The sequence below is a fragment of the Culex quinquefasciatus genome, chromosome 2 (assembly GCF_015732765.1).
Source record: "Culex quinquefasciatus strain JHB chromosome 2, VPISU_Cqui_1.0_pri_paternal, whole genome shotgun sequence".
NCBI classification, from domain to species: Eukaryota; Metazoa; Arthropoda; class Insecta; order Diptera; family Culicidae; genus Culex; species Culex quinquefasciatus.
The window spans coordinates 178,699,193-178,725,379 of record NC_051862.1 but is presented as its reverse complement, the minus strand read 5'-3'; the positions used below and the strand labels follow the sequence as shown (position 1 = coordinate 178,725,379).

Below are 26,187 nucleotides of genomic sequence, written 5' to 3'. Positions count from 1 at the left end.
TTTTTATTTATACTTTTAAAAATACTGGAGCGGGTTTTGTCTTTGTTCTATATTTCTAAAAAGTGTTTAATAATGTCGAAAATATGCATTGAAAGGGTTTGCCCACTTTTATATTCATGAAATGTGGGCTATTACTTCAACAGTTATAAATGTTGAATCAGTGGTTCTATACCTTTATTGATTTATTCCCCCCATTTAATATTCAAAAACAGTCGACTCTCTGGCTGTCGATCTTCTCGATATCAATAATGCTCCATGTACCGATGAATTCTTCAGTCCCTTCAAACTGCATACTTCGATTGTCTTTATTCCTCGATATTTTCTCTTGCTTGAAGAATCTCTTCCTCGACGGTCCCTTGGATTCTATTTGCTTTAAATATCTATTCCGGTTGTCAATAATTTTACTTTCTCATGGCTTGCATAGACATTTTTCTTTGAGAAACGAAGCTTTGAAGGGTGTTTGACATTTATTTGTTTTTGTTTGCTGGACGTTGCCATGATTCTCTCCTATAGCTGGTCAGCAAGAAAAAACAAATTTCAATCGAGTCTTCATTTTGCATCGTTCTGTAAACTGATGCTTCTCTTCCTCGACGGTCCCTTGGATATTGACAACCAGAGAGTCGACTGTAATTGGAATCAATGCACAAATGTCATCATTTTATCATCAATTTTTGCTGAATGATTACATTTTTCTCAATTTTTTTTTCTTCACTCGGATAATTTAGAAAACTATTTTTCATTACCTGCTAAATTTAAATAGAATGCAAAACCTCACGAAAAACCTTTGTTACATAATCTTTTTCATAAATGTTCCATATGTTTGATACATTGAACACTCACAATTGTATTTTTTATTAATTACAGACTGATCTTTTTTTGAAGAAAATAAAACAATGAAAATTAGATGTCAAATACTTTTGAAATACTTTTTACAGAAAAAAATTATATTTTCAACTCGATAATTTTTCGAAGCAATAAAACTTTGAAAAAAAAATATGCAAAAGCTCTCAGAAAATAATGTTCTCAAAAAAGCGAATCACCGCAAAACTTTATAAATACATATTTTTCAAATCTGCCCAATTTTCAAAGAATTAAAATTTGATTATTTTTTTTAAATAAAATTACCATAACCTCACAAAAACTAAAAAAAAAATCTGACCTAAAATTAAAAAAAAAAACAGATCATGACCAAAACAATAACAAAACTCGAGAAAGTTATTATTATATAAATTAATAAAAAACTGCTCATTTTCGATTTGATTACTAGTTTGAATTTCTTTAAAAAAATAAGTGCAGCTCATTTTTGAAAGCTATAACAAAAACCCGTTTTAGTATCACCAGAGGTGAAATAGAGTCTTTCTTACAAAATGATGAAACTCCGAGAAAGATATTGGTGCAATTAATTTTTCAGAAACATAATGATACCATCCAGTGAGAATTTTACCTAAAGCTTCGAATCTTTTTAGGCTAAACCTCGAATGCCATTTTTTTATTTCAGAGGCATATTATTTGTCGCAAGATATTTAAATTTAATTAAGAAAAAACATATTGGATTGACATTATTAGAAAAAAATAAAGGGTACTCAGTCTTTATTGTTAGTCTATGATTAACTTAAAAAAATATGTATCGCTATTGCACTTTGTAGATCTATTATGAGAAGCCAGAAAGAACACTTTCACGCGCAAGTGTAAAAGCGCTGGCGTTGAAGCTTCGACTTTACGACTTTCGAGCGAGAACGAGCCGGGACTTCGAATTTGATGTTCAGTATATGAATTTGTACAAATCCAAAAATTTATTAGGAAAAAATAGGGTAAAAGTAAGACGAAAAACACTAAGAGCGAGTTTTTCACCGATGTGAAACAGGTCGTATCGAGGTGCTCCGATTTGGATGAAACTTTCAGAGTTTGTTTGTCTATGCATGAGATGAACTCATGCCAAATATGAGCCCTCTACGACAAAGGGAAGTGGGGTAAAACGGGCATTGAAGTTTGAGGTCCAAAACACATGAAAAATCTTAAAATTGCTCGCATTTCCGTAAAACTTCATCAATTCCAACTCTCTAAGATGCATTCGAGAGGTCTTTTGAAGCCCTTCAAAATGTGCTATAGACATCCAGGATTGGTTTGACTTTTTCTCATAGCTTTTGCAAATTACTGTTAAAAATGGATTTTTTTAAAACCTTAATAACTTTTGGCAACAGCCTCCAACACCCATACTCCCTTAGGTCAAAAGTTAGGGAATTTTATGGACTATAAGCCTACGGTATTAACTTTTTGGCCAATCGCAGTTTTTCTCATAGTTTTTCGATTTTTCTAGAACAAACATTTTACAACGTTAGTTTTTGCTCTGTAGGCCTCCATAGCGGCACTTTTTGGTCTCAATTTTGACATATTCGGAATCCTCAGAAAATTTTACATTAGATTGAGGTGTTGGAATTTTGAATTTGATTGAAAAAAATGCCATTTAGAATTAATTAAAATATTATTTAGAATTTTGTCGGATTAGGGGTAAACAAGTTTTCGCCTACTTGATACAGCATTTGACGTATTGATCACAGGGTAAATAAGATCTTTTTCTTTTTTCAAAAATGTTTTATTTAATTATTTTTTAAATCAAAATTACAACTCCAATACTTCTAACTTACGTGAAATTGACCGAGGATTCCGAATATGACAAAATTGAGACCAAAAGTGCCGTCTTCTTGGCCTACAGGGCAAAACTAACGTTGTAAAATGTTTGTTCTAGAAAAATCGTAAAACTATGAGAAAAACTGCGATTGGCCAAAAAGTTAATACCGTAAGCTTATAGTCCATGAAATTACCTATCTTTTGACCTATGGGAGTATGGGTGTTGGAGGCTGTTGCAAAAAGATATTAAGGTTTTAAAAAAATCCATTTTTAACAGTAATTTGCAAAAGCTATGAGAAAAAGTTAAACCAATCCTGGATGTCTATAGCACATTTTGAAGGGCTTCAAAAGACCATTTGAATGCATCTTAGAGAGTTGGAATTGATGAAGTTTTACGGAAATGCGAGCAATTTTAAGATTTTTAATTTGTTTTGGACCTCAAACTTCAATGCCCGTTTTACCCCACTTCCCTTTGTCGTAGAGGGCTCATATTTGGCATGAGTTCATCTCATGCATAGACAAACAAATGCTGAAAGTTTCATCCAAATCGGAGCACCTCGATACGACCTCTAGAACAAACCGAGCAGAATCTACAAATACTGCCTCCTAATATGGCTATATCTCTGGAAATACATTTTGGAAAAGCTTCAAATTTTGGGCCCAAGCATTTTATGGCGCATGTTTTCGAATGGCTTTTTGTTTGAAACTGAATTCATTTAATTTGATCGTGTTATCTGTAAAATAGTCCAACAAATACCTCCAAAAATACAGTTCTGAAATATAAAAATTGTGGGTTTTACGAGCGGTTTTCCAGTGATGGAAGGCACTAATTTTTAAGAGCTGATACAGACATCGTTCATGTATTTCAGAAAAAGAGCTCTCAAAAATCAGACTTTGAGTTCCGGGTTTCTGGCCAAAATTCAATCGAAAGAGCGCATCTAAACCTTCAATTTAGTAATAGGATTTTTTCCTGGGACGAATCCTCGCCGTGCACGAATTTTTTAAGATTTCTGAGAAAAGCGTTTTTCCAAAAGCAAACCTTAAACCTTTCTTTTGTAGGAAAGGCAAAATATTTAAATTTTTTTTTTAAATAACTCAATCGTCTCGGTACAAGAATTGAACTGACGACCTCTGGATTGGAAATCCAGTACGTGGTCAGGATTACCAGATGAGCAGATTTACTGTTTTAAGGGATCTGACTTTGCCTAGACATAAATAGAACCCATCACCTGCCGCTTACAAGACGTAACCTCTCGGCCACGGTACTCGGCAACTTTTGCCGATGGTTGAAGTAATGTGAAATTCGCAGAAACTGTTTGAGAAAACCCAGTTTTCAAAAAACAGCTCCAGTTAGAGAAAATTAAAAAACTCTTTAAAAACACCATTATTTGAAAAAAAATCCCAAAAAAATTCTTAACTTTTTGGAATTATTCAGCCCAATTTCACGGAATTTCTAATTTTTTCGATATTTTTTTTTAATTTTTTTGACAGCTACACAAAAAAAATGATGGAAATATTTATCAGGAAATGGTGACAGATTTTGGGTAAAAAAAATAATTAATTTTACCCCAGAAAATGTAGAATTTTCATCAATTTTTGATGAATGTTCATCAGGTTCACATTTTTACACATTTTTAATGTAATATTACTCTAAAAAGAGGTAATATTCAACTTACCAAATTTTCAACATTCCAAAATTCAACTTTTTTTTTTCTGTGTATACCATTAAATCACTTGCAAAGATGAAGTCTAAGGAAATAAAAATCGCTGTTGTATCTTATCAAAGAAATTAACTTATATTCAAATATATTGTGAGCTTTTAAGGTTCAAATAAAGCTCATATAAAGATTTATATTTTTATACAAAACACAGCTAAAAAAATAGTAATCCAGTTGCGTGTAAAATGCCTGGGTGTAAAATATTTTTTGCATTATTTTATGAAACTCTGTGTAATATTACACCCTGAAATATGTAGCCCATCAGTATGGGAAACCTACTTGACCGAAATGTCAAGCTCATATATACGTTTATCCTCTCCATTTTACATCGGTCTGATGGCCGAGCGGGCTAAGGCGCCAGTCCTCACTGATGGTGCTGGGTTTGAATCCCGTCGGCTGCAATTTTTTTTGGGTTTGCAAAAATTGTACATGCAGTGTGAAATATTAAGTGTTTATTTTGACGAAGGTGATGTGCATGCTTTTGCATGCGATTTTACCATCGGATTTTTTGCTGTGAACGCATTGGATTTCTATTGCATCGTCATTTCCTCCATGTTTTTGAATTACTGCTCGCTACAAACAAATGTGACATAGTCTTCATTTCCTTACATTTGCTATCCTTTTAAAGCCATTTTGATGATATAATTGAGGCAAAGCTTCTAACAAGTGTTGCCAACCAGTGTGAATAATGCAGATAAATATTAAATGTCAGGATCGGAGAGTACCATCCAGTTCTAAACATATTATAAAAACAAACAAATGCTGCAAAAAGACCAGCCATTTCCGCATAAAGCACAGCCACCGCAACCGCTGCCAGCTTCACGATATATTGATATGGGATGGGGGAAACCCCCCAAGAGACACCATACTAGAGCAAAAAAAAAAGTTATACAAACGTGTTTCCTCGGCAAAATATGAACAGTTTTTCCGCTTTTCCCCACAAACAGACACAACATTTCTCTCTTTCTGGTTTGTTTATGTTGCGGCGGAAGGTGAAAAGGGGGAAAGAAGGTGGGGTGGGGTATTTAATTTAGATGGTACCAAAATTAAAAATAAATAAAAGATTATTTTTCAATCTGCCTTCCGAAACGTGTGCAGCCAACCAACCAGCCATCAGGACTAAACAAGCCACACCAACATTTATTTGCTCCCGGTACCACGTCTCTTGGGTGTGTGACCCTTGGCTTGGCAATTGTTAAATAAATTTATTGGAGATTTTTTGTCAACTTTTAGGACAGGAACAGGAAAATTTCAAGAAAACTCTGTGATTTAAAAAAAAAACTTTAATAGATAATTCCAAACTTATGCCAAGGGATACCTCGACACCAACCTTTTCAGTGAGTTCATATCTTTTTGCCCACGTGGGATGACGTAGATCCTTCCGTGAGGTTGAAGCACTCCAGCGTTTATGTCCCGTGACTCGTGGGAATAAATGTGTCTGTTTTGGTTATGACGTTCACGTTTTAAATTGGACCAGCTTTTTCCAATAAGCAGTCGGCAAAAAGCGACGTCTTCAACTTTAATTGAAGCCCTGGCTTGCTTTTGAAATATTTTCTCTTCCTTCTGCAGGCGAAAGCATGATAAAAATCACAAGTAATGAGCTTCCAATTTGTAGGGTGTCCTAAGTCGATATTTGATGAAGACACCAGATTTGTGCTTGTCCTAATAGAGAGAATCAATTTGACACACACACGTACACACGAGGATGGCATGAGGATAGACTTGCCTCAGCCTTGGTTCCTGATGTTGAGACTCTGGTCTGGTCGTAATACTATCAAATACCTATCCACTTCTTCCTGACTTTATTGGGTATGTCTTATTGGCTTAACATCGGTAGGATGCCTTGCGGGCGAGGCAGGGGTGATGAATAGAGTTTTGCTTGTTTCACTAAAATTTCTATATCATTTTTTAATCATGCCCAAATTTGACATAAACATAAACAGTCATACTTTTGAGCAATGGCTTACTGAACTTGTCGTTATAGTTTGAATGTTTTCATTCGTTAATGTCGTTATTCTTTATGGAAATCATGACTTGTTTTGTAACGTAATTTTCATGATTTTTTTCTCTCAGATTTTTTTGCAGCGTAAAGCGAAGAAGTTTGTAAGAACAGTCCCTGAGAACTTCAATTTATTGAAAATAACGTGTAAAATCTATATTAAAATTTAACAGATGTTTGTAAATAATTAAACCGAGTACAGAATGTTGAAGGTAAAACGAAAACGAAGTTGACTTTATAGCTGTCGGCCACCATTGCTAGTACCAACCACTAGTGTCTTCCTTTTTATCTACAAGGACTTCGCCGCCCTGGGCTCCTAAGTGTACGAGAGTATGGCACGGAGCGACGGCGCCGAATACCCATATTTAAACAAAGAATTTTTAGATATATATGGGGAATGTTGAAGCTCCTAAGATGAAAAAAAAATCAAAACAATCTTTATTACACTTTCGTTTAAGGGACCATCCATAAACCACGTGGACACTTTTTTTAAAATCTCATACCCCCCTTCTCCCCTCTCTCGTGGACAGTTTCCATACAAAACAAATCTTTTTTGTATGGAGCGTGGACAATCGCTGACCCCCCCCCCCTCCCCTAAAGTTTTCACGTTGTTTATTGATGGTTCTTAAATAAAATAATAATTTCTTTTTTTCGATATCATGAGATATCAAATAGGTATTTTTTTCAGAAAACATTTCCGAAAATTTTATTTGTGTTGTACAGTTATTATTAATACCAAGGTTTGTTAATTGATAAGTTTATCTACAATAATCTTATCGTGCAACGATAACGTTTTGTTCGATAATGTAATAAAAGGTTCAAAGTGAAATTGCTTTATAATAAAGATAAATAATGATAATAACTGCTCAAACATTTTTACAAAATACTGCATTTTTTAAAATACAGTCCAGACTCGATAATTCGAAGCCTCGATTATCAAAAGTTTCGATTATCCGAATAAAATAAAAAAAAATCGTTTTTTTTATTTTCTTAATTTTAACATAAAATACAAGTTCTGCGACACAATTTTAGTCAAATTAGAATAGTTGATTGGCAATTAAATTACAATATGACCGATTCTTAGCGAAGTTACACCAAAATGTCACATTTTCAAATTTTCAATGGGATTTTTAATATGAAAAAAATCATTTTTATTATGATTCAATACTTGCAATATGCTTTAAATGCGTTTTCTTACCTTAAAAGCCAAGAATATTGACCAAATATGGTCTGCAAGCCATTGAACGGGAGAGGAGTTTTTTCATAAATCTGCTCCTTTTGTTGTCCCGTCACGAAAAGAAATGGCTGGCAAAAACTCAAATTTCAACCAAATCTTTCAGTTCAAGAAGCAAAACATTCGTTTTTTAATTTGTAATAATGTGTAAAAGAGCAAAAGTTTTTAAAAATCAAACTGGCAAAACTGTAGCGATTTTTGTAGTGTGCCTTTTAAAATTCCAGTTTTACAATGTTGTCCCGTCACGCTGCATTTTTATTTCAGGGGAAGCACAGGTACTATATGGTTCATTCTGCATGATATTTCTTTGTAGGAAAATCAATTATCTTTCCAAATATGTAATAACATTGGGGGGTTTCTTCTTTTATTTTGCCACTACAGCCAAAACGCTGAACAAAACTTGGGATTTTTTTGAAAAGGAACCGAAGAATCGGTCAAATGCATTTTTTCAATATTTCATCACCGTCATTTTGGACGCCATCTTGGAATACAAAATTCTTAATCACTTCAGAGTTGTTTAGAAACTTTAGCTCAAAAAATCAAAAATAGGACAACAAAAAAAGCTTTTTTTTCGTGATTCGATTGTCCGAAGTGAAATTTTTCTGAGGCCTCCGGATAATCGAGTCTGTACTGAACTATTTTTTTTTCTTAATTTGTATTATGCATAATAGATTTGAAATTTGATATGCATTTTTAACTGTTTAAGAGTTTTTGTAATGCAATATTAAATTTTTCACAAAATATCGTGTTTTTTCAAAAATACTATTTTTTTTCTTAATAACAATTTGGATATCAATCGATTTGAAATTTATCATGCAATTTAACTGTTTTAGAGTTTTTGAAATGGATTACTGATATTTTCACAAATTACTGTATTTTTTTAATACAATTAAATTTTTATTGTTTGCAATATGGGTATAAACAGATTACAAATATGGTAAGCATTTTCACTGTTTAAGACTTGTAGAAATCATTTTTTTTACTAAATACCGTGTTTTTTTGATAGTACTAAAAATTTCATAATTTGCATTATGGGTGTCAAACTATTTGAAATTTGGTATACATTTTGACTGTTTTAAACTTTTTGGAATGAAATATTTATTTATTTTTACAAAATATCATCTTTTTAAATACTCAAAATTTTATGCAATATGAACAATATGAGTTTCAAACGATTCGAAATGTTGTAGGCATTTGTTCTGGTTTAGAAATTTTGAAAAAAATACGGTATTTTGTGAAAATTTTGGTATTTTATTCCAAAAATTCTGAAACTGTTAAATGCATACACAATTTTGAATCGTTTGATACCCATATTAAAAATCAGAAAATATAGTTTAAAAAAAAACCGGATTTTTGTGAAAGTTTTGGAGTATTTCATCCCAAAAGTCTATAACAGTAAAAATGAATACACAATTTCGAATCGTTTGATACACATACTACAAATTATGAAAATTTTATTATTTTCAAAAAATACGGTTATCTTGAGAAAATGTATGCATTTTATTAAAAAAAAAACTATAAAAAGGCAGAGTGTATACAAAATTTTGAGTCAGTTGATAACCATAATGCAACATTTTAAAATTTTGAGAATCGAGATTGAGAAAATATGGTATTTTGTAAAAAAATGAATATTTCATTTCAAAAACTTAAAAACAGTGAAAATGTATACAAAATTTCGAGTCGTTTGATACCTATATTGCAAATTTTGAAAATCTGAGATTTATCTTAAAATACGGTATGTATGTAATGTAAATTTAAACATATTTTAATTTTAAAATGAACATAATGCTTCAACTTCTACTATGTCCTTGATTTTTTGGATCATTTTTAAAGGAGGATAATATAACCTTAGAAAAATATTTGCAACTGCCTTATTTCATATTTTAAAAACATTTTCAATTGAGAAGGTAAATTGCGATGAAGCATTTGGTAAAAATTTATTTGCAATTCGAAACATTTTTTTATTCAAAAAAATAATCAGCTTAAACAATCTGCATCAGGATCTAAGACCTTAGAAACAATTCAAAAATCAACATTGTAAGGAACCCCTGACTTCATTTATCCAATCTCCTCTGATATCGGGTCGATAGTGAATCTTTCCGATGGCACAAGACTGGGAACGCTTCCGCTTCCGGTTCCTTCATCCCCAACTACGAGAGACCCAATAAAGTTATCGCCACACTTGTATCATAACACACAGAGCAACATAAATCTTCGGGGCACATATTGAAACCCACTTATGCTCCATAATCGCCTTTGGTCTAACTCCTCTACTCGTTGGCCCCTCCCAGACTCTCCTAAACGTCCTAGTTTGCTTGCGGACTGGCTTTCGCCACAGTAACCGTTCTTTGGATAAGGAGGAAAATTGCTACTGGGTTTGTCTTGTGAAAGTTCTCTTTGAAATCTGCATTCTTAATTTTCACAAATATAATTAAATATTTTCAGAAATTTTGTAAGTGTAAATAAAATTACAACTTAAATTGACTTGTTTTTAAAAGAAGACAGCTTTCTGATTTTTTAAGTTCTTTGAGAATTCCCTTCCTGCCACAATCGAGCAAACGGAGGAGTTTATGGAAGATCCCTCCCCTTCCCCTCATAACCCAAATAAAACCCCCCCTCGACGACGTGCAAACTAGCTGAGCTGAACCAATTCGCGGGCTTAAATTTAGATAAATTACCTCCAACTACCCGGCACGTGAGCAGTATATCATCTCCTTCCTCCTTTGGTCCGATTATTGTACTATTTATGACGCGTCCCCATCGATCGAGGATCACCGGCGGCTCGGGTGGAACTGGAAGTGGGTGGAAAGAAAAACAAGATTAATTGCAATGTTTAGTTAGAGTTGGAGTTTTTCCCCCGGCGAGCAAGGAGGCAGCGGATGTTATAATAATATCTCTTGATTCGTGGGAGTATTGATCCACACCCCTGCCGGGAAAGCACATGGAAGCTGTGGGAAGTTTATTTGATTATGCGAGGAGATAGATGGTTTGTGTTTACATGTGTTCTCTCGTGGTTTTGGTGTAATTATAGAACATGCTCATGAGAATTTGCTATTTTTTGTTGCTTTTTAATGTTGATAGTAGATTTTTGTCAAGTCTATTTTAGGATAGATTAAAAATATTGTTTGTAAGTATTGTTTGGAAAATCACAGTCTTTAAATGCTTTTAATGATTGCATTTTTTAAGAAGACTGAAATCATGGGAACACGGTTCAATCATTTTCAGTTGATAACTTCGTGCAACGCTGATTTTTGCTTTAATAATCCCACATGATCCCAAGAACGAGGGACAAGAAAGTTTGCGTCTTTCTTCGGGATATCAATAAATATTTTTTTAAATCCTTGGAATTCGAATCGGTTCAAGAATTATGAGACAGCTTTTTTTGAATTTTGACATATTTGGAAATCTCGGGAAATTACACGTGATGCTGCTACATTTTCAACTAACTTACGTGATTATATTTTAAATTTCAAATTTTAACAAGTTTTATTTTAGTGATAATTTTCATTTTCAAGAAATTTTATCATATCAATCAATTTGATAACATTACAAACCGTTATGTAAACAATAAAAAATGAAAGTTTTCAAAAATAAATGACGTTGTTTGATAATTTTATTCATAAGAGTTAAATTTTTCAACCAAAGACTAACATGAAATCTAAACAATTTTGAATATTGAATGATTTGTGTTTGGAATTAAATTTGTTTTTAATTTATCTTTAATAAGGCCGTTGCAAATATTTTTCAAAGTTTATTTCCCCTCCCCCTTCAAAATTGGTCTGAAAAATCAGGGGGCAAAAAAATTTTTTTTTCAAAAAACTTAAAAATTTCCATGAAGTCTAATCAACTTAAAACAATCTTAAATGCATTTTTCTGCATTGATAATCATATTTAGCATGTTTGGGCTCGTTTAAAAATATTTAGAATTTTTATAAAAATCCAATGTACCACAAAAAATTATTTTTCGCAAAAAAATAATTTCGTCAATACTTAGAGATTTTGAAAACTAATGATGGCAAAACAACTGGACAGGTGTATAATGCATTTTAAAACACCTTTTCATTAAAGTGTTGAAACCAAGGCTCGCAATTTCAATTTTTATACTTTGTTTTACACCCCCCTCCCCTCGACTTTGGTCAGAGTCGAGGGACATAACAAAATATTTGCAATGGCCTAAGAAGAATCATATAAAAAATACATAAATTTACAAAATCTTTGGTCCAGAGTTTAGCTTTCACATCGTTTTTTTTCATTTTCTGAGTTTCTGAGTTGTGCACGGAAAAAATCATCGTCCCTAAACCCGTATTTATTTAATGTTTGAAATTTTTTAAATATGTTTTAGAGGACAAAAACCCCAACTTTTGAGCTATAGAGAAGTGTGGACAAAAAATTGCCACCGAGTTATATTTTTTGTGCATAACAGTGTTTTTTAATTATAGTTTTAGTTATTTTTTTGACTTCAGTTTTCAACGTGAAATCAAATTAGCAATTGAAAATTACTTTACTGATTTTTTGATAAAGTGAACAATTTTCAAGATAAAACCTCTTGAATTTTAATTTTATTGCAAAATTCCCGTTTTTAGATTTTCTAAAATTGTGTCCATTATTGACAATTCCAGAAAATATTGGTTTTAAAACAGTTCAGAAAATTTCCAATAAAATTACTTAAGAGACATTGAAGATTGTACCTCTGGTTGCTGAAATACAGCGGATACCTAGAAGAAAATTTAACAAGAAAATTGAAGTTTTCAAACAACATTGGAAATGGGCGTAAAATTGAATGTTTGGCCCTGATGAAATGTTAGTATTGATTCCAAAAATTTTAAAATATTTTAATCTAAGAGATCATATAATTTTACAAATGTTTCATTTTTCAACAATGAAAATTGTAACATTAATTGCTGAGACATCGGCATTAAAAAATGTGTGAATGTTCTGATGAGAAAACTTTAATTCTTTTGTCTCTTTTTCATCAAGGTATTCGTTGTATTTCAGCATCCAGAGCAGAGGTACAATTTTCAATGTCTCTTAGGCAATTTTATTGTAAGTTTTCTGAACTATCAAAAAACAATAATTTAAGGAATGGACAATCATGGACACCTAAAAAAATCTGTTAAAATTAAACTTTAAGAGGCTATATCTTGAAAACGGTGCACTTTATCTAAAAATCTGTAAAGTGCTGTTCGAGATTGGTGCGCTGGAAGTGGGGACGCGAAGTCGTGATTAATCAGGTTAATTTTTTTGTGTGCTTTTGTGCCGCTGTTCGTATGGGGTGAGTGCATAATTTGTAAAGGGAGCGCGTGGTCGTAAAACATATTCGGAGTGAAAAGTGATTTTTTGTGATTTTCAAAGCCTTTCCTATATCAACGTTGATCGGAAGGCACGGCGTCGGGTGGATTGTGCTTAAATTTTTCGAACAAGGTTTTATTTTTCTGCGTTGAAAAAGCCATTTCTATATAATGATCGAAAGACGCACTGACTATTTGGATCGTCGAGTTAATAGTGGAGCATAATAACTGTGTGTGAGTGATTTTGTGTGTTAACCAGAAAGACCTTCCCATAGCGTCGTTGCTCGGAAGGCTCGCCGACTGGTCTGTTATGAAAGTCCTCCCCATAGCGTCGTAGCTCGGGAGGCATCGAAAAGCCAATACCTTATCCTACTAACCCAAAAAAATATTAATCACGTGATGCTTGAAGGAGATGCTGTGGATTCAACGGTCTCAAGCGGTATCAACAAGTATATAGCGAAAAACTATGTGCTTGATGAGTCTGCAACTTCAACTATCGGACTAACATTCCTCCCTTTCGTTGAACTGCAGGCTTCTTGGGAGGGAGCCGGTATTGACTAATAAAGTAAGGATCTTCAGAGGTTAAACAGTGAATGGATGGTCGGCTCCCACTGATCATTTTTGATTCATTGTTTAACTTCAGATGATCTGTCAATAACGGAGTAGCAGCTCATTGGCAGTCAACCATCCTCATGGTCATGCTCATGCTCAAATCTGTAAAGTGCTGTTCGATTTGATTTGAAATTTTATTTTACACTCCAGTAGTCAAAACAATTTCAGGGATTTATATTTTTTTAAAAGCTCATATAGCTTTTTTCTATACTTTTCTGTAGCTCAAAAGTTGTTGTTTTTTCCCCTAAAACATGTTAAAAAAGTCAAAAAAGTTATTAAAAAATCGTCAAAAAAAATGTCCGTGTACCTATTTTTTAACTTACAGCTTTGCCAAAGACACTTAATCGACTTTAAAATTCCTTCAACAGCTACAGATTTTCGAATATTTATGTACAATTTTTGTATAGACAACTGTAAAAATTATAAGGCTTCTTTAATCATAGGGAAGGACCTCACAAAGCTGGAACCACATAAAAAATATAAATAAAATAATCATCATCAAATCAACACAAATGATACGGACAAACCTATTTTTTCAAGATCTTTCATATTTTTTTGAAATTCTGCTGGTAATGTATGCTTTGTTCTTATTTATGAGCTCATTCAAAACCACTTGTCTTATGTTGTTCAATTTCCCATTGAAATCCCATCCACATATTCTATTATTTCAGCTATTACTTTTCACAATGATGCAATCAATATTCAACACCTCCACAATCGGCATCGATTTGCTCAAGCTGTGCTTATATCAGAAAAAAACACCCTCCTCCATTTTGTCAGCCAACACGTCGTCGTCGTCGAAGCAGAGTTTCTTCTTCACCGGAGTCAAATTCACTTACCCCGATAGGACCTTGTCTGCTCCATTAGGGGCCGAACAAAACATCTTCCCACGCTTTTTCCCACACGTCAGCGATCCAGTGTGATGGAAAACAATGTCAATGGTATAATTTATGATTTTCGCAACCCACAACCACCTCAGCAGCAGCTGCTTTGGTTGGAATCGCCAGTCTAGTGGAAGTGATTCCTTTGAAACGAGGATGGCATATCATCGTGGGGGGTAACATTTTAAAAGGGTCAAATTTTGTTTTGTTTTCGCTTTTATTATTTTTTTTGCTTTACTAAAAAGCTCAAACTTTTTCAAAGCATCTTTTTCAATTGGAAATGTATAATTTCGTACCTTATCATCAAATTGATAAGCCCTTAAAAACTGTTAAACGCCTCAATTCATACCATCGTACCTTACTCAGTGTTTTATGCCTCAACCCCCACCTGATGGTGGCTCGTGTTTCACGTTTTGCAAGAGGTGTTACAACATCACAATGCAGGGTCTGGTGGAAAAATCCGAGCTAGGTAGTAATTGGATGCTGACATTGTTTTTCGCCAGCAAGTGGAAAACGTCAGCACCAGGGCGGGGTACGGGGGAGGAAGCGGAAAAGCCGTCAAGATAAATCTTCCGATTTCACGCCACTTCCGCGAACGATTGTTGTTATCGGTGTGGCCATTTCTCAAGCGAAAAACACTCATAAGGAAGGTCGAAGCCGGTGTGGTGTGTTCGTGCCCGCGCAAACCAGCATCTTCTGGTTTATATATTATTGATCCGGAGAAACGTGTTCAACGGGGCGTAGTTGGGATGGTTGTTGCTCTGTCGAAATGAAAGGTTGAGAGTTAAGAAACGGAATTGTCAAGTTATACTGATTTGTATGATCTGAAAAGTGTTTCTTGTTGATAATACTCATGCGTAACACAAATTTATTTAAATATTTGCATCGGCCTTGTAAGATTTCAAATCAAAATGCTAGTTGTTAGTTTTTTTTAAAATTTTTAAGCAAAGTAAATTGCATCAACGTAAAAACTATACTTTGTTTATTGTGATTTCACTGGGAATTTCTAAACAATTTTGGAAGCTGTTATAAATTCTAAAATATGTAACTTAAGATCAAATAATCGGATGGATCTGAGCAAACCCTTTCGAAGTTTTACCAAAAAATCAGGGGAGAAAATATTGTGATAATTTTTGCTTAAAAATTGAAAAGTTTGAATTTAAAAAATGGATTCTCGATTAATTTACTGATTATCATATTTAAAAATGCTTTAATTTGTTCATGTGTGCTTGCTTTAAATTCTCTTCACTAAAAAAATAGATATGATTTGTTTAGAGAATAAATTAAATACCGTAAACCGGGGTGACTTTGATAGGATTTCAATTTGTTTTTAGAATATTTTCCAACAGGTAAGGTTTTTCTCAAGATTATTATTTTTAAAACATGTACTGGGGTTGACTACACAAAGTCCATGCACTATTTCGGAAAAAAAGTTTTTTCAATAATGTTAAGAAAAATAGTTACGTTAAAAATTCTTAGTTTTAATTCCGGGGTGACTTTGATAGTCATAGTTTTTCTTATTAAAATCATATTTAAGATGTCCAAACTTTATTTGTACGCTAAATGTACCATCACTAAAGTAGCTGATATAGTTTTTAAGAAAAAAAATCAATGTTTATATTTAGTTAACTAAGTGTATAAGCTTTTTAGCAAAATACATATAAATTTTAGGTAAAATTGTTAAAATGTCGGAATTTTGCCTGAAATTTGTTAAAACTAGTTTTGCTTATAAAATTATCGATTTATATTGCAATTTATACTGAATTCGAGGCACGAATCACAAGTTTTCACATTTTACATGAAATTTGTTTAACTGAAATTGCCTATAAATTTGGAGATTTTTTCTAGTTGTGTTTCAAAACGCATATTATTTATTATTTACAAACTTTTTTAACCTTCTCCTAGTGCAAAATTGTCCAAAGAATCAGAAAATGCATTCGTTTTCCGATTAAAAATCATGTTCATTGAGAAAATCATGACACTTTGAGAAGTTTAAAATAATGACTTTCATCAACATTTTCTTAACTATAGTTAACTAACTTTTTAAACTTGTCAAAATTTTATGAAAAGTTCTGCCTGAGGTACTTTGAACACTTCTCTACCACGGTCAGTATGTTTCTAAACCATTCCTTACGTATTTAATTGTACTCTTCATTTTGCGGAAAAATCGCAAACCTATCAAAGTCATCAAAGTCACTGTTACTATTTTTTTAAACAGATTGGAAAAAGACAACTTCAAGGATATTTTGAAAGTTTTTGTTGGTAACATTACTGAGCCAATTTTTTTTAAGTTGGGCTTAAAAATTGAAATTTAGTTTTATTTATTCTTTGCCCCTCACAATTTGAAATAAAATTTGTACCAGCCAAAACGATACAAAAATAATGCTATTATCCTTGAAATTGGCACATAAAAACGTTTTAGAATTGAAATGTAGATTTTATGTAATTCTAATTTTCTTATGGTTTAATTTTTGTCACACTTTAAATTTTTATTTCTATATGTAAAAATATGACTAAGCTACGACTTTTCAACAGTTTTTAATTTGTTTTGGAACTATTGACACAGTTTTACCGATAAATGATCGTCAACAACATTTAAAAACTGAAATTGAAATTGGTAATTGGTTCTGAAAACTGTTGATAAATAGTAGTTTATGCAACAAGTTGCAAAAAGAGGATTTTTTCAGCACGAGTCGTACATTTATCCAACGAGGTTCACCGAGTTGGATAAATACGACGAGTGCTGAAAAAATCAAGTTTTGCAACGAGTTCCATACAACATTTTTTGCAATTCCGAAAAACACCCATTGAGTGAAATTTTAAGTCAAATTTTCATGTATTTTGTCAATAAATCGTTTAAATCAAAAAAATGTTGAAAAGTATTACTTTTCGAAACAAGTGCTGAAAAGTTCAACTTTTCAGCACCCATTTCAGTGCTGAAAAGTAGAACTTTTCAGCATTTATTTTGAAAAGTTTTGCTATTCGATTCTGTTATTTTTGGTACAGAAAAGTAGGCTATTTCGTCGTTCAAGAATGACAGGAAAAGTAAGTAGTTTCACGACGGAATTGCAAAAAATCATTATATTTTTTTGCAAAGCTTTGGAAAAAAATGTTATGACCGGAACGTTACTTATAAAAACTTTGTAGAACATTGCTACACTGTAAAAAACAAAAAAACATGAAATTTAAAAAAAAATAATTTCAAAATGATAAATTTTACGGAAATGGTGGAGGCTTCAAAACTATTATTATATTTTTCCAATGAAAATAGATTAGATTAGAATAGATGAAAAATGCTTTTTTTTTGGGAACGTCATCAAATCGGGCAACTAATTTTACCTAAAATTCTTTTTGACACCAAATTTCCAAATCATCACCGTAGCACAGTGGTCCAGATAGCAAAATAACGATTTTTGGTTATATTTTGGGTTTATATATGAAAATTATGCTTAAAAACTCAAAATATGACCAAAATTTTTTTTTTCGGAAAATTCATTTTTTACTTAATTTTGCGATCTTGACCTCTTTGCATCAAACCTTAGAATTTCATTAACATTCATATTTTTGTGTACTTTAAAATAACAAAGTTAACATTTTGAAATAAATTAGAGTTTCCGTGCAGCACACAACCAACAAAACAGGAAAAGGATAAATTGAAAGCGATATACTTACTAATGACGGTGAGATTGAAGCGAAAGCTCTGGGTTTGGCTGTTTTGGAAATCGACACGGCACCGGTAAATGCCCTGATCATGACGTTTAATTTCCTAAAGGTAGACGAAGAAGAAAAAAAACAAGAAACACAGCAAAAGTGAAAATCCTTGCAATTAGACTAATTACACTTTTGGGACCAGGGAGACCGAAAAAAAAATGACAGAAGTTGGCAACACTTCTGCTGCAAGTTTAGCGCGGAAAGGGTCCTCTTACGTTCAATTCCAAATATGCTGGGTCACTCTCAAGGACGTATCGTGCCCGGGTACCGAAGACTTGCGGGGCCGACCAGTGCTGGGCGTCATTCAGTGACTTTCCGCGGACGTCCAGGCTGGAGTGGGGGGAAAAAAAGCGGTGGGTTGGAAAAGAGAAGAGAGAAGAAAAATGCCGGTTAGATATGTATATGTTTGGATGGGGCTCTCGGGGGAAACAGCTAGCAATGAATGGGCTGGAAGTCTAGAAATAGAGATAATTGTACGGGAATATAAATTCCTGAATGAAGGCGTGATCGCTATCGGTAATGAAGCCTTAAATTAGGCATACCTTAGGCAAGATAGAATGTGAGGAGCTTCTTTGATAATACCAAAGAAGTAAGTACAAACGATTCAAGGGGAAACAAAACAACATTTCTTGCAAAACATCGATGTTTTTTTCCAGGGTTTAATTATTTTCACACATTTTGTAAACTTTTTGCATTGAAATATTGAAGCATTTTTCGATATATTGATCCATTTTAAGTATTTTCTATTACAGTTCACTACAAAAACAAACAAGAAGCAAAAATGTTTATCAGCTTCCCCATTCCCCGTATCGCATTTTCAATTGCAGTGTTTTTCCGCGAAAAACAAGCTTCCCACCCTCTATATAACATGTCTAAAGAGGATCACACGAAAAACGTGAACTATTTTCCAAACAAGACCTCCCGCTTGGTTTTAATCGTGCGCCCAAACAAGAGCAAACACTGATGCGTGTTTACTAGAGCGCACCCGAAGACTCTCCAAGTATAGACACACACATACACAAACTCCATATAGTTGTTTTCTCAGTAGAGCATTTTCCGACCCAAAACCTGCAAACAGCAACGACCTCGAAGGAGAGCTTTTCACCAGCAGCAGCAGCAGCAGAAGCAGCAGACCAGGTTGGCGTTGCTGCAACCGACGGAACGGAAACAAAGTGGCTGAAGCCGGAGAGAACATCCGCAGCGAGGCAGAAGTTATTTTACACCTCATGAAATTTAAAACGAAAGCTCCTAGAAACCCCCAACTCGACCGGCCTTCGTTGAGGATGCTCCCTCCAGCTAACGTGTGCGTTAGGCTGGTACAGTGTTTTAAGTTTAAATCGATATTTTTTGAATTTTATCTAAAAAGCCAACGTAGTTCAGCTATGTGGATGGTGCTTTCCTTACTCCTATCAAAAAATAGGCCGATTGGATTTTTTTAATAAAACATTTTTTTCGAATCGAACAATATAACCGCTATTGACTTAAAGCAGGGATCTTCAGGGGTTATACAGTGAGAATGATTAGCTCCCACTACTCATCTGTTGGTTCAATATGTAACTTCAGCTGATTCGTCAATAACGGAGTAGCAGCTCATTGGCAGTCAACCATGCTCATGCTCATGCTCGAACAATATAACTTTTCCATATAAGTGCTGAATAGTTGAACTTTTCAACACTCGAATTGATGCTTAAAGGTACGTTCAGTTTTTATTTGGCGATAAAAAGTAGGCCGAACTGTCAATCGGGGATAACAGGAAACCTTCCATCGGATGAGGAAGTAAAATGTCGGTCCCGGCCTTGGTTGTTAGGCCGTTAAGTCATTCCAGGTGTAGGAGTCGTCTCCATGCCATAAGTACAAACAACACACCAAACCAAGCCTACTCCGGTGGAATCGCTGGCGGCGGTTGGATTCGCAATCCAAAGGTCGTCAGTTCAAACACTGGGGTGGAAGGTTCCTAGGAGTAGAAAGAGGTTTGGGTGCTCTCCCCATTCAAGCCTTCGGACTCCTAGGTTCGAGCAGAAACTTGCAATAGAGACCACAAAAGACCCGGGGGTCGTTAATGTGGATGGTTTGATTTGAGGAAAACTGATTGCAAAAATGGTATTGAAATCGGATTTTTTTTTAAGGTTCAATAAACATATTTTTTTTTGCTTTTTGGGTGATTTGAATATCCCCTGACGCAAGGCGGGTTTAAAGACACTCAAAAAGCTAAAAATGGAAATTATGTTTGATGGAGCTTTTTTTTTATTCTGGGAATGGATTTGTTTTTATTTATTGATCTAGTTTAAACATTGGGGGGCTATGGCCAAAGAGCAATTTATTTTCATTGATTTTCCCAAACAAAGCTCTATACAATTTTGGCAGCTGTCCTACACAAATGATACCTAAAAATTTGAAACTCGGTTTCATTTGGATAAATTTTCTAATCGATTTGGTATCTTCAGCTTTTATTTTGTTTTTTTTTATTTGTGTTAGAGGACAAAAATCCGAAACTTTGGAGCCATAGAGATGCACGGAAAAAAGTAAGCTGCCATATTATGTTTTTTTAAATGATGTTTTTTTGAAAAAAAAAAAATACTGGAAAACTTCCTCTAAAATATTGTTTGTTAGCAGTTTATAATGTATAGTCAAATTTGCAATCAAATAGTTTTTCATAAAAAAATATAAGTGCGCCACCATAAGCCAGTTAAAATTTGACTTTAAATTAAATAAATCAGTTTTCTTAAAAATTGCTTTTTTCGGAAAGTTTAGAAAATTGTCTATTAATTTGTCTAAAAAACACTGAAGATTTGAGCTCTAGTTGCTGAGATACAGCGGATAAAAGAAAAAGAAACAGGAATATTAAAATTTTCTAAGTCTCATCTTCACCCAAACAACCTCCATTTCATAATACCAATACCTCTGCAACAAATGGTTCAATTTTGAATGTTCAAAAATGAAAAATTGGTGAATTTAAAGGTCTCTTAAAAAATTAACATCTTTGGAATCAATACTCACATTTAAAAATGGCCATATCAGCATCACGCTTTTTTGAAATATTTGTTTTTATTCCAAAATATTTTTGATCTATTTAAAAATAATTAGAAATTTTGTGGAATTTCAAAGTACACTACCGAAAATGTTTTTTTTGGGAATAAAAAAATTGGAAATATCTGAACAATTTCAGGTCTAATGAGTACCACAAAAAACATGCCATTACTATGAGATGTTTGAATTTAAAGGTTTTAAAAGTCAAATTTGAAGGTAAGTCGAGATTTTTTTTTCGTTCAAAGGTTTGTGCACAAACATATTGGAAATTTTCGAGTTTTCCGGTAAAAATAAAAATATTCCGGTAAAATATGTAAGACTGAAAAATAAAGTCGTACTTATAGAAAATGGCTCAAACCCCAAAACAAATGTGAGCTATTCTCTACCAAAACCTAAAATGGATTTAATTTGTATTTTTTTATTTGCCTTAAACTTTTTGGGGGCCTTCCCTTTGACTAAAGGAGCCATTTTGTGTCATTGGTTCACCAATAAAAGTCTCCATTCAGTTTTGGTACGTAAATATTCAACAGTCTGTAACGTTTGATTAATTTTCTGATCAATTTGGTGTCTACGGCAAAGTTATAGGTTCAACATTACGCCCTTTAGAAATTTTAGTCTTGATTAAAAAAAGAAAAATATTGTTTTCAAAAAGAGCGGAACATTTCACTAAGGTTTCATTTTTTAACATTGATCAAAACCAAATCAAAAATACAAAAAAAATGGTTGAAATCAGGCGATTTTTTTTAAACCCGCTCCGTAATAATATCTCCGGGACTATCCATAAACCATGTGGACACTTTTTTGAAAAAAATGAGCGAACAAGTTTGGGTTTACCGTCCAATTTGACTTTTAGACTTAAACATCGAAATTTTACATAGAAATAGCGTGTATTTTTATTTCAGTGCTTTTTTTTGTTGGAAAGCTCGCCAAATCTCTTACGAGTTTGTCTTTGACTACTTTATGGCACGATGCAATGGCTTTGAGAAAAACCAATATTTAAATCACGAAATACAAAAAAAATAGCTTATGCCCTTCTCAAATCTTATACTGGAGTGTACCTGGCTCCATAAACACAAAAATGTCTTATATAAGCCTGTGATAATATGCCTATAAAGTTTCATTGATATTGGAGGCGGTCGAGTAAAAAGTCTCTAAAAGAAATCATGTTTTGGCATAGAATTGATTTATATTGAACATTATTTAATGAAAAGAGATTGACTGGTGTAAAATGTTTATTAAAATACTTTTTATTCAATTTTTGAATCATGGCCGTTGCTTGTAAATTCAATATTCAAATTTTTTTTTTGCTTTAGCCAAAAATGAGAACATAAACTCGAAAAAAATGCAACGGACTTGCAGATATAGTAAATTCAAAATATTGATATTCGATTAAATCGATAATGGAAGGGACAACTTTGAAGCAGTCTATTTAATACCATCAAGATGATGCTGTGAAATGCTACTTCCACTATACTGTGCTGTTCACAAGGTTATGCCCATGTGTGTAGAATTTGGAGCATAAGGGGTAGTAGCTCTATTTTGGACGTTTACTTCAAGCTACGAAGATTAATACAAAATATGGAGATAGTTTTAAATCATTTTAAGCATTAAAAATAATTACAAGATTCGAGATTAAACACGGGAGTCTTTATCCTCTCTGCAAAGCAAGGTGCATCACCGGTTAAGCTCAACCAGCCCAAGAGCTGAAAGGGCTTTGGCACTGACGTCGTATTCCTGGACACCACACCACCGAACGGTTCCTCCGAGATCGGTGGCTGCACCGCAAAGACTGGATGTGGTAAATTTGCCCCATCTTAAAAGATTAATCCATACTGCGCCGGTGGCTGCTGCAGAAAATAATGAACGTGTTGTACAACAACTTGGGCTGGTTTAAGAAGGGTGGTGCTTTTGGTGATGCTGCCAGCATCGAGACTGGGAGATTTTGGCTTGTTTCATCCCGTCGTGAAAAGCGGCAAAAATTTGGAATGCAAGACACATTTCGTCCATTTCACGTATGAAAAATTCATTCCCAGCTGGAGCACGAAACTGGGTTTATAACGTGAACTGCAATTTTAAACGCTAAGTCGAGCAATAAATTGTCGCGTTATAAATTTTCTATTATGCTTTTGACAAAAATATAGATTCTAGAAAAAACAATATGCGAAACCAGCCAATTATCAAATTGACTAATAAGATCCACAATAACTTGTTCCATTGATAGTAAACTCCAAATGTTTGCATCTCAGTTTCTAGCAATTGTTTAAAGTGCAAGTTACCTACACCATCAATCTGGAAAACGACCATCTAATCCTAGTTTCCAAACCATCATCGACCATCACCATCCTCTACAAAGTTGCATCTATCTCAAATTTCCTACAAAAGTTGCAGCAATATCCTTTCCTGCTCTTTGCCATGTGCCCCATTAGCTATACTCTGTATGTATACGGCACGTCGTTTCACAGTGCAAAGTTCAAATTCTGCAAAATTACTTCCGATCCCGGCTTCGATCCTTCCGATAAACCCCGCACGATTCGAGTTTTGCGAAAGCTTTACGAAAGTTTACTCTTGGTGTTTTCTTTCCCTTTGTGTGACTCTCACACACACTCTCTTGATTTTCCAATTGGCTCTCAAAGTTTTGACCCACCATTAAGCTTATCGGAGTAGGTCGTCAGCGTGGTGCTGTCTTGTCGCAGGTCAACGTGAGGTATTTATCATGTTTTCCTCAAGATTGTTTGTAACTATTAAATGACAATTTTTATACAAAGCATAATTTAAAATTAATGCAAACATATTTGAAAATAAAAAAATATACGGTTTTCTCATTTTAACCACAAAAAACGTTCAATCGTTTGCAGAACTTTTCGAAAAAATAATACTTTCAAAAGCAAACGATTGAGTTTTAGGGATTAAAACTAAAAAAAACTGGTCAAAAATGGTCAAAATCAATACCTTTTCAAAAAACTTTTTGTAAACCCCTGATAACTCGTGAAGAATATACAAAACCCTTATGTTTAAACATCAAAATATTTGTTTTTGTCTGTTCTAAAACTTTTTAGAACATAAGTACACTCTTAAAATCAACCCTAAAAAGTTACAAAAAAAAACACTTAATTTTATTTTTTTTTGTTCTAAATAAAAAATGAACGCTCTGAGTTATTGCAGATACGAAGAGAACATTAAATTTCCCATAAAATGAAATCTCTGTCAATTTTTGACAGTTGTGTAATGGCAAATGGCAGTGATTTTAGAACTATTTTATCTTTTTTTTTGGATGAAAATAATATTTTTTCCAATTTCAAACGGAAGTCGGCTTCGAGCTACAAATAACTGCAAAAAATGTCTAGATATCTTGAAGAATGAAAGAGGTCGTACCTCCCCACCTCTAGATATCGAAAAAAGGACCTCGGACTCGTAATCTAGGCAGGCTTAGTGATTTTTAAGCTGAAAATTCATAATTTTCCCGAGACCATAATTCCGAAACACAAAATTTCACGGAACAAAAAATAACCTTAAAATCCAATGTAAAATTACAGATAGTACATGTAATACTTTATGTTACACAATTTTTCAATAAATATAATTTTTTTTTTCATCATTTTTAACTTGACACTAATAGAACATATTACCAGAATTTCTTTGTTCTTTTCAGTCACATAAGATTGTTGAGCATGAAATTATCAACCCAAAAGTACTGAAGTGTTAGAGTGAAAAACGTTAAACTTTTCTTTAAAATGCATTGCAAAACAAAAGTTGAATTTTGGAATGTTGAAAATTTAGTTGGTTGAATATTACCTCGTTTTTGTATAATTTTACCTAAAATATGTGTCAAAATGTGAATCTGATGAAAATGTACCAAAAACGGATGCAAATTCACTAATGCCTGTTGTAATATTACACTTTTTTAACACAATCATTTTTATCTGTGAAGCAGCCTTAAAAATATAAATAGAAACGAAGGATTATTTTATCATTTTTCATTTAGCTATTTCCTCAAAAAATTTGAATGAAAAATGTAACTTTTAAATATCACAATAAAATATAACTTTTAAACAAAAAAATTAAAAAAAACTCACAGAAGTGTATTTTTCTTTCAGTGTATTTTTTTTTCAGAGAGCTCGTCCAAGTTCCTACAAGATTGTCTTTGACCACTTTTTGATACGGTGCAACGACTTCGAGATACAGTAATTTTTAAATTTCAAAATACATAAAAATTAAAGCGCTCAAATGTCATTTTCGAGTACAATTAGCTCTATATACACAAAAATTGCTTATATAAGCCTAGGATAACGTGTTTACAAAGTTTCATTGAATTCGGAAATGGTCGGGTATAAAACTACACAGCAAAAAAAAGTTGAATTTCAGAAACTGATGAAAATTCATTCCTGATGTAATATTGCACATTTTTTTTTTTTTTTTTTGGAGTCTGCGATCAGCAGAGAAGCGAGTCAGACGTGCGTCCCTCACAAACCAAAAAAGTGCTAAAAAGTGCAAAAAATGCCTCACGGCAAGAAAAAGAGGCGGTCCTCACCAGCAGGATCGGCAGATTTGAAGAAGCTAAAGAATGCCGAAGCGCTACCTGCAAAGCCAGGCAGTTTGAGCAAGGACGCTCAAAATTCGTCTGGAAACCAGTTCGCTACCCTCCCTGTGGTCGTGAGCGAGAAGGAAGAATTTGAACGACGGGAAAAGTTGCCACCCATTTTTGTGAAAACATTGTCATCGGATTCGGTGCGAAAGTGGCTGACCGGGTTTATCAAATCTGGTGCTTTACGAGCTTCCATTCGCTTGTGTGCTAATGGACTCAAAATTCTGCTACCTACCAGAAAGGATTACAACTACGTTCGGGATTTCCTGAACAACACCAAGATTGAATACTACAGCCATGACGATCCAGGTAAACGCCCCATGAAACAGGTCCTCCGAGGCCTGTACGACATGGATGTGAGTGTGCTGAAAGAAAAGCTCAAAACTCTGAAGTTGAACGTAATCGAAGTCTTCAAGATGACGAGACACAACAAGGACATCAAGTATCGTGATCAACTGTACCTGGTTCATCTCGAGAAAGGATCGACAACGCCGTCTGAGCTGAAAG

General features: G+C 33.6%; 1 protein-coding gene across 1 annotated transcript in view; it reads right to left on the bottom strand.

Annotated features, from left to right (window-relative positions):
• LOC6037031 overlaps positions 1-26,187 on the bottom strand; it is a 177,331-nt gene that overhangs the window by 38,552 nt on the left and 112,592 nt on the right. Inside the window, exons 4-6 of the mRNA XM_038254937.1 lie at positions 18,287-18,401; positions 18,033-18,126; positions 10,258-10,371 (exon numbers count right to left, since the gene is read on the bottom strand). Coding sequence (XP_038110865.1) covers positions 10,258-10,371; positions 18,033-18,126; positions 18,287-18,401 — 323 coding nt within the window. The remainder of the gene's footprint in view (positions 1-10,257; positions 10,372-18,032; positions 18,127-18,286; positions 18,402-26,187) is intronic.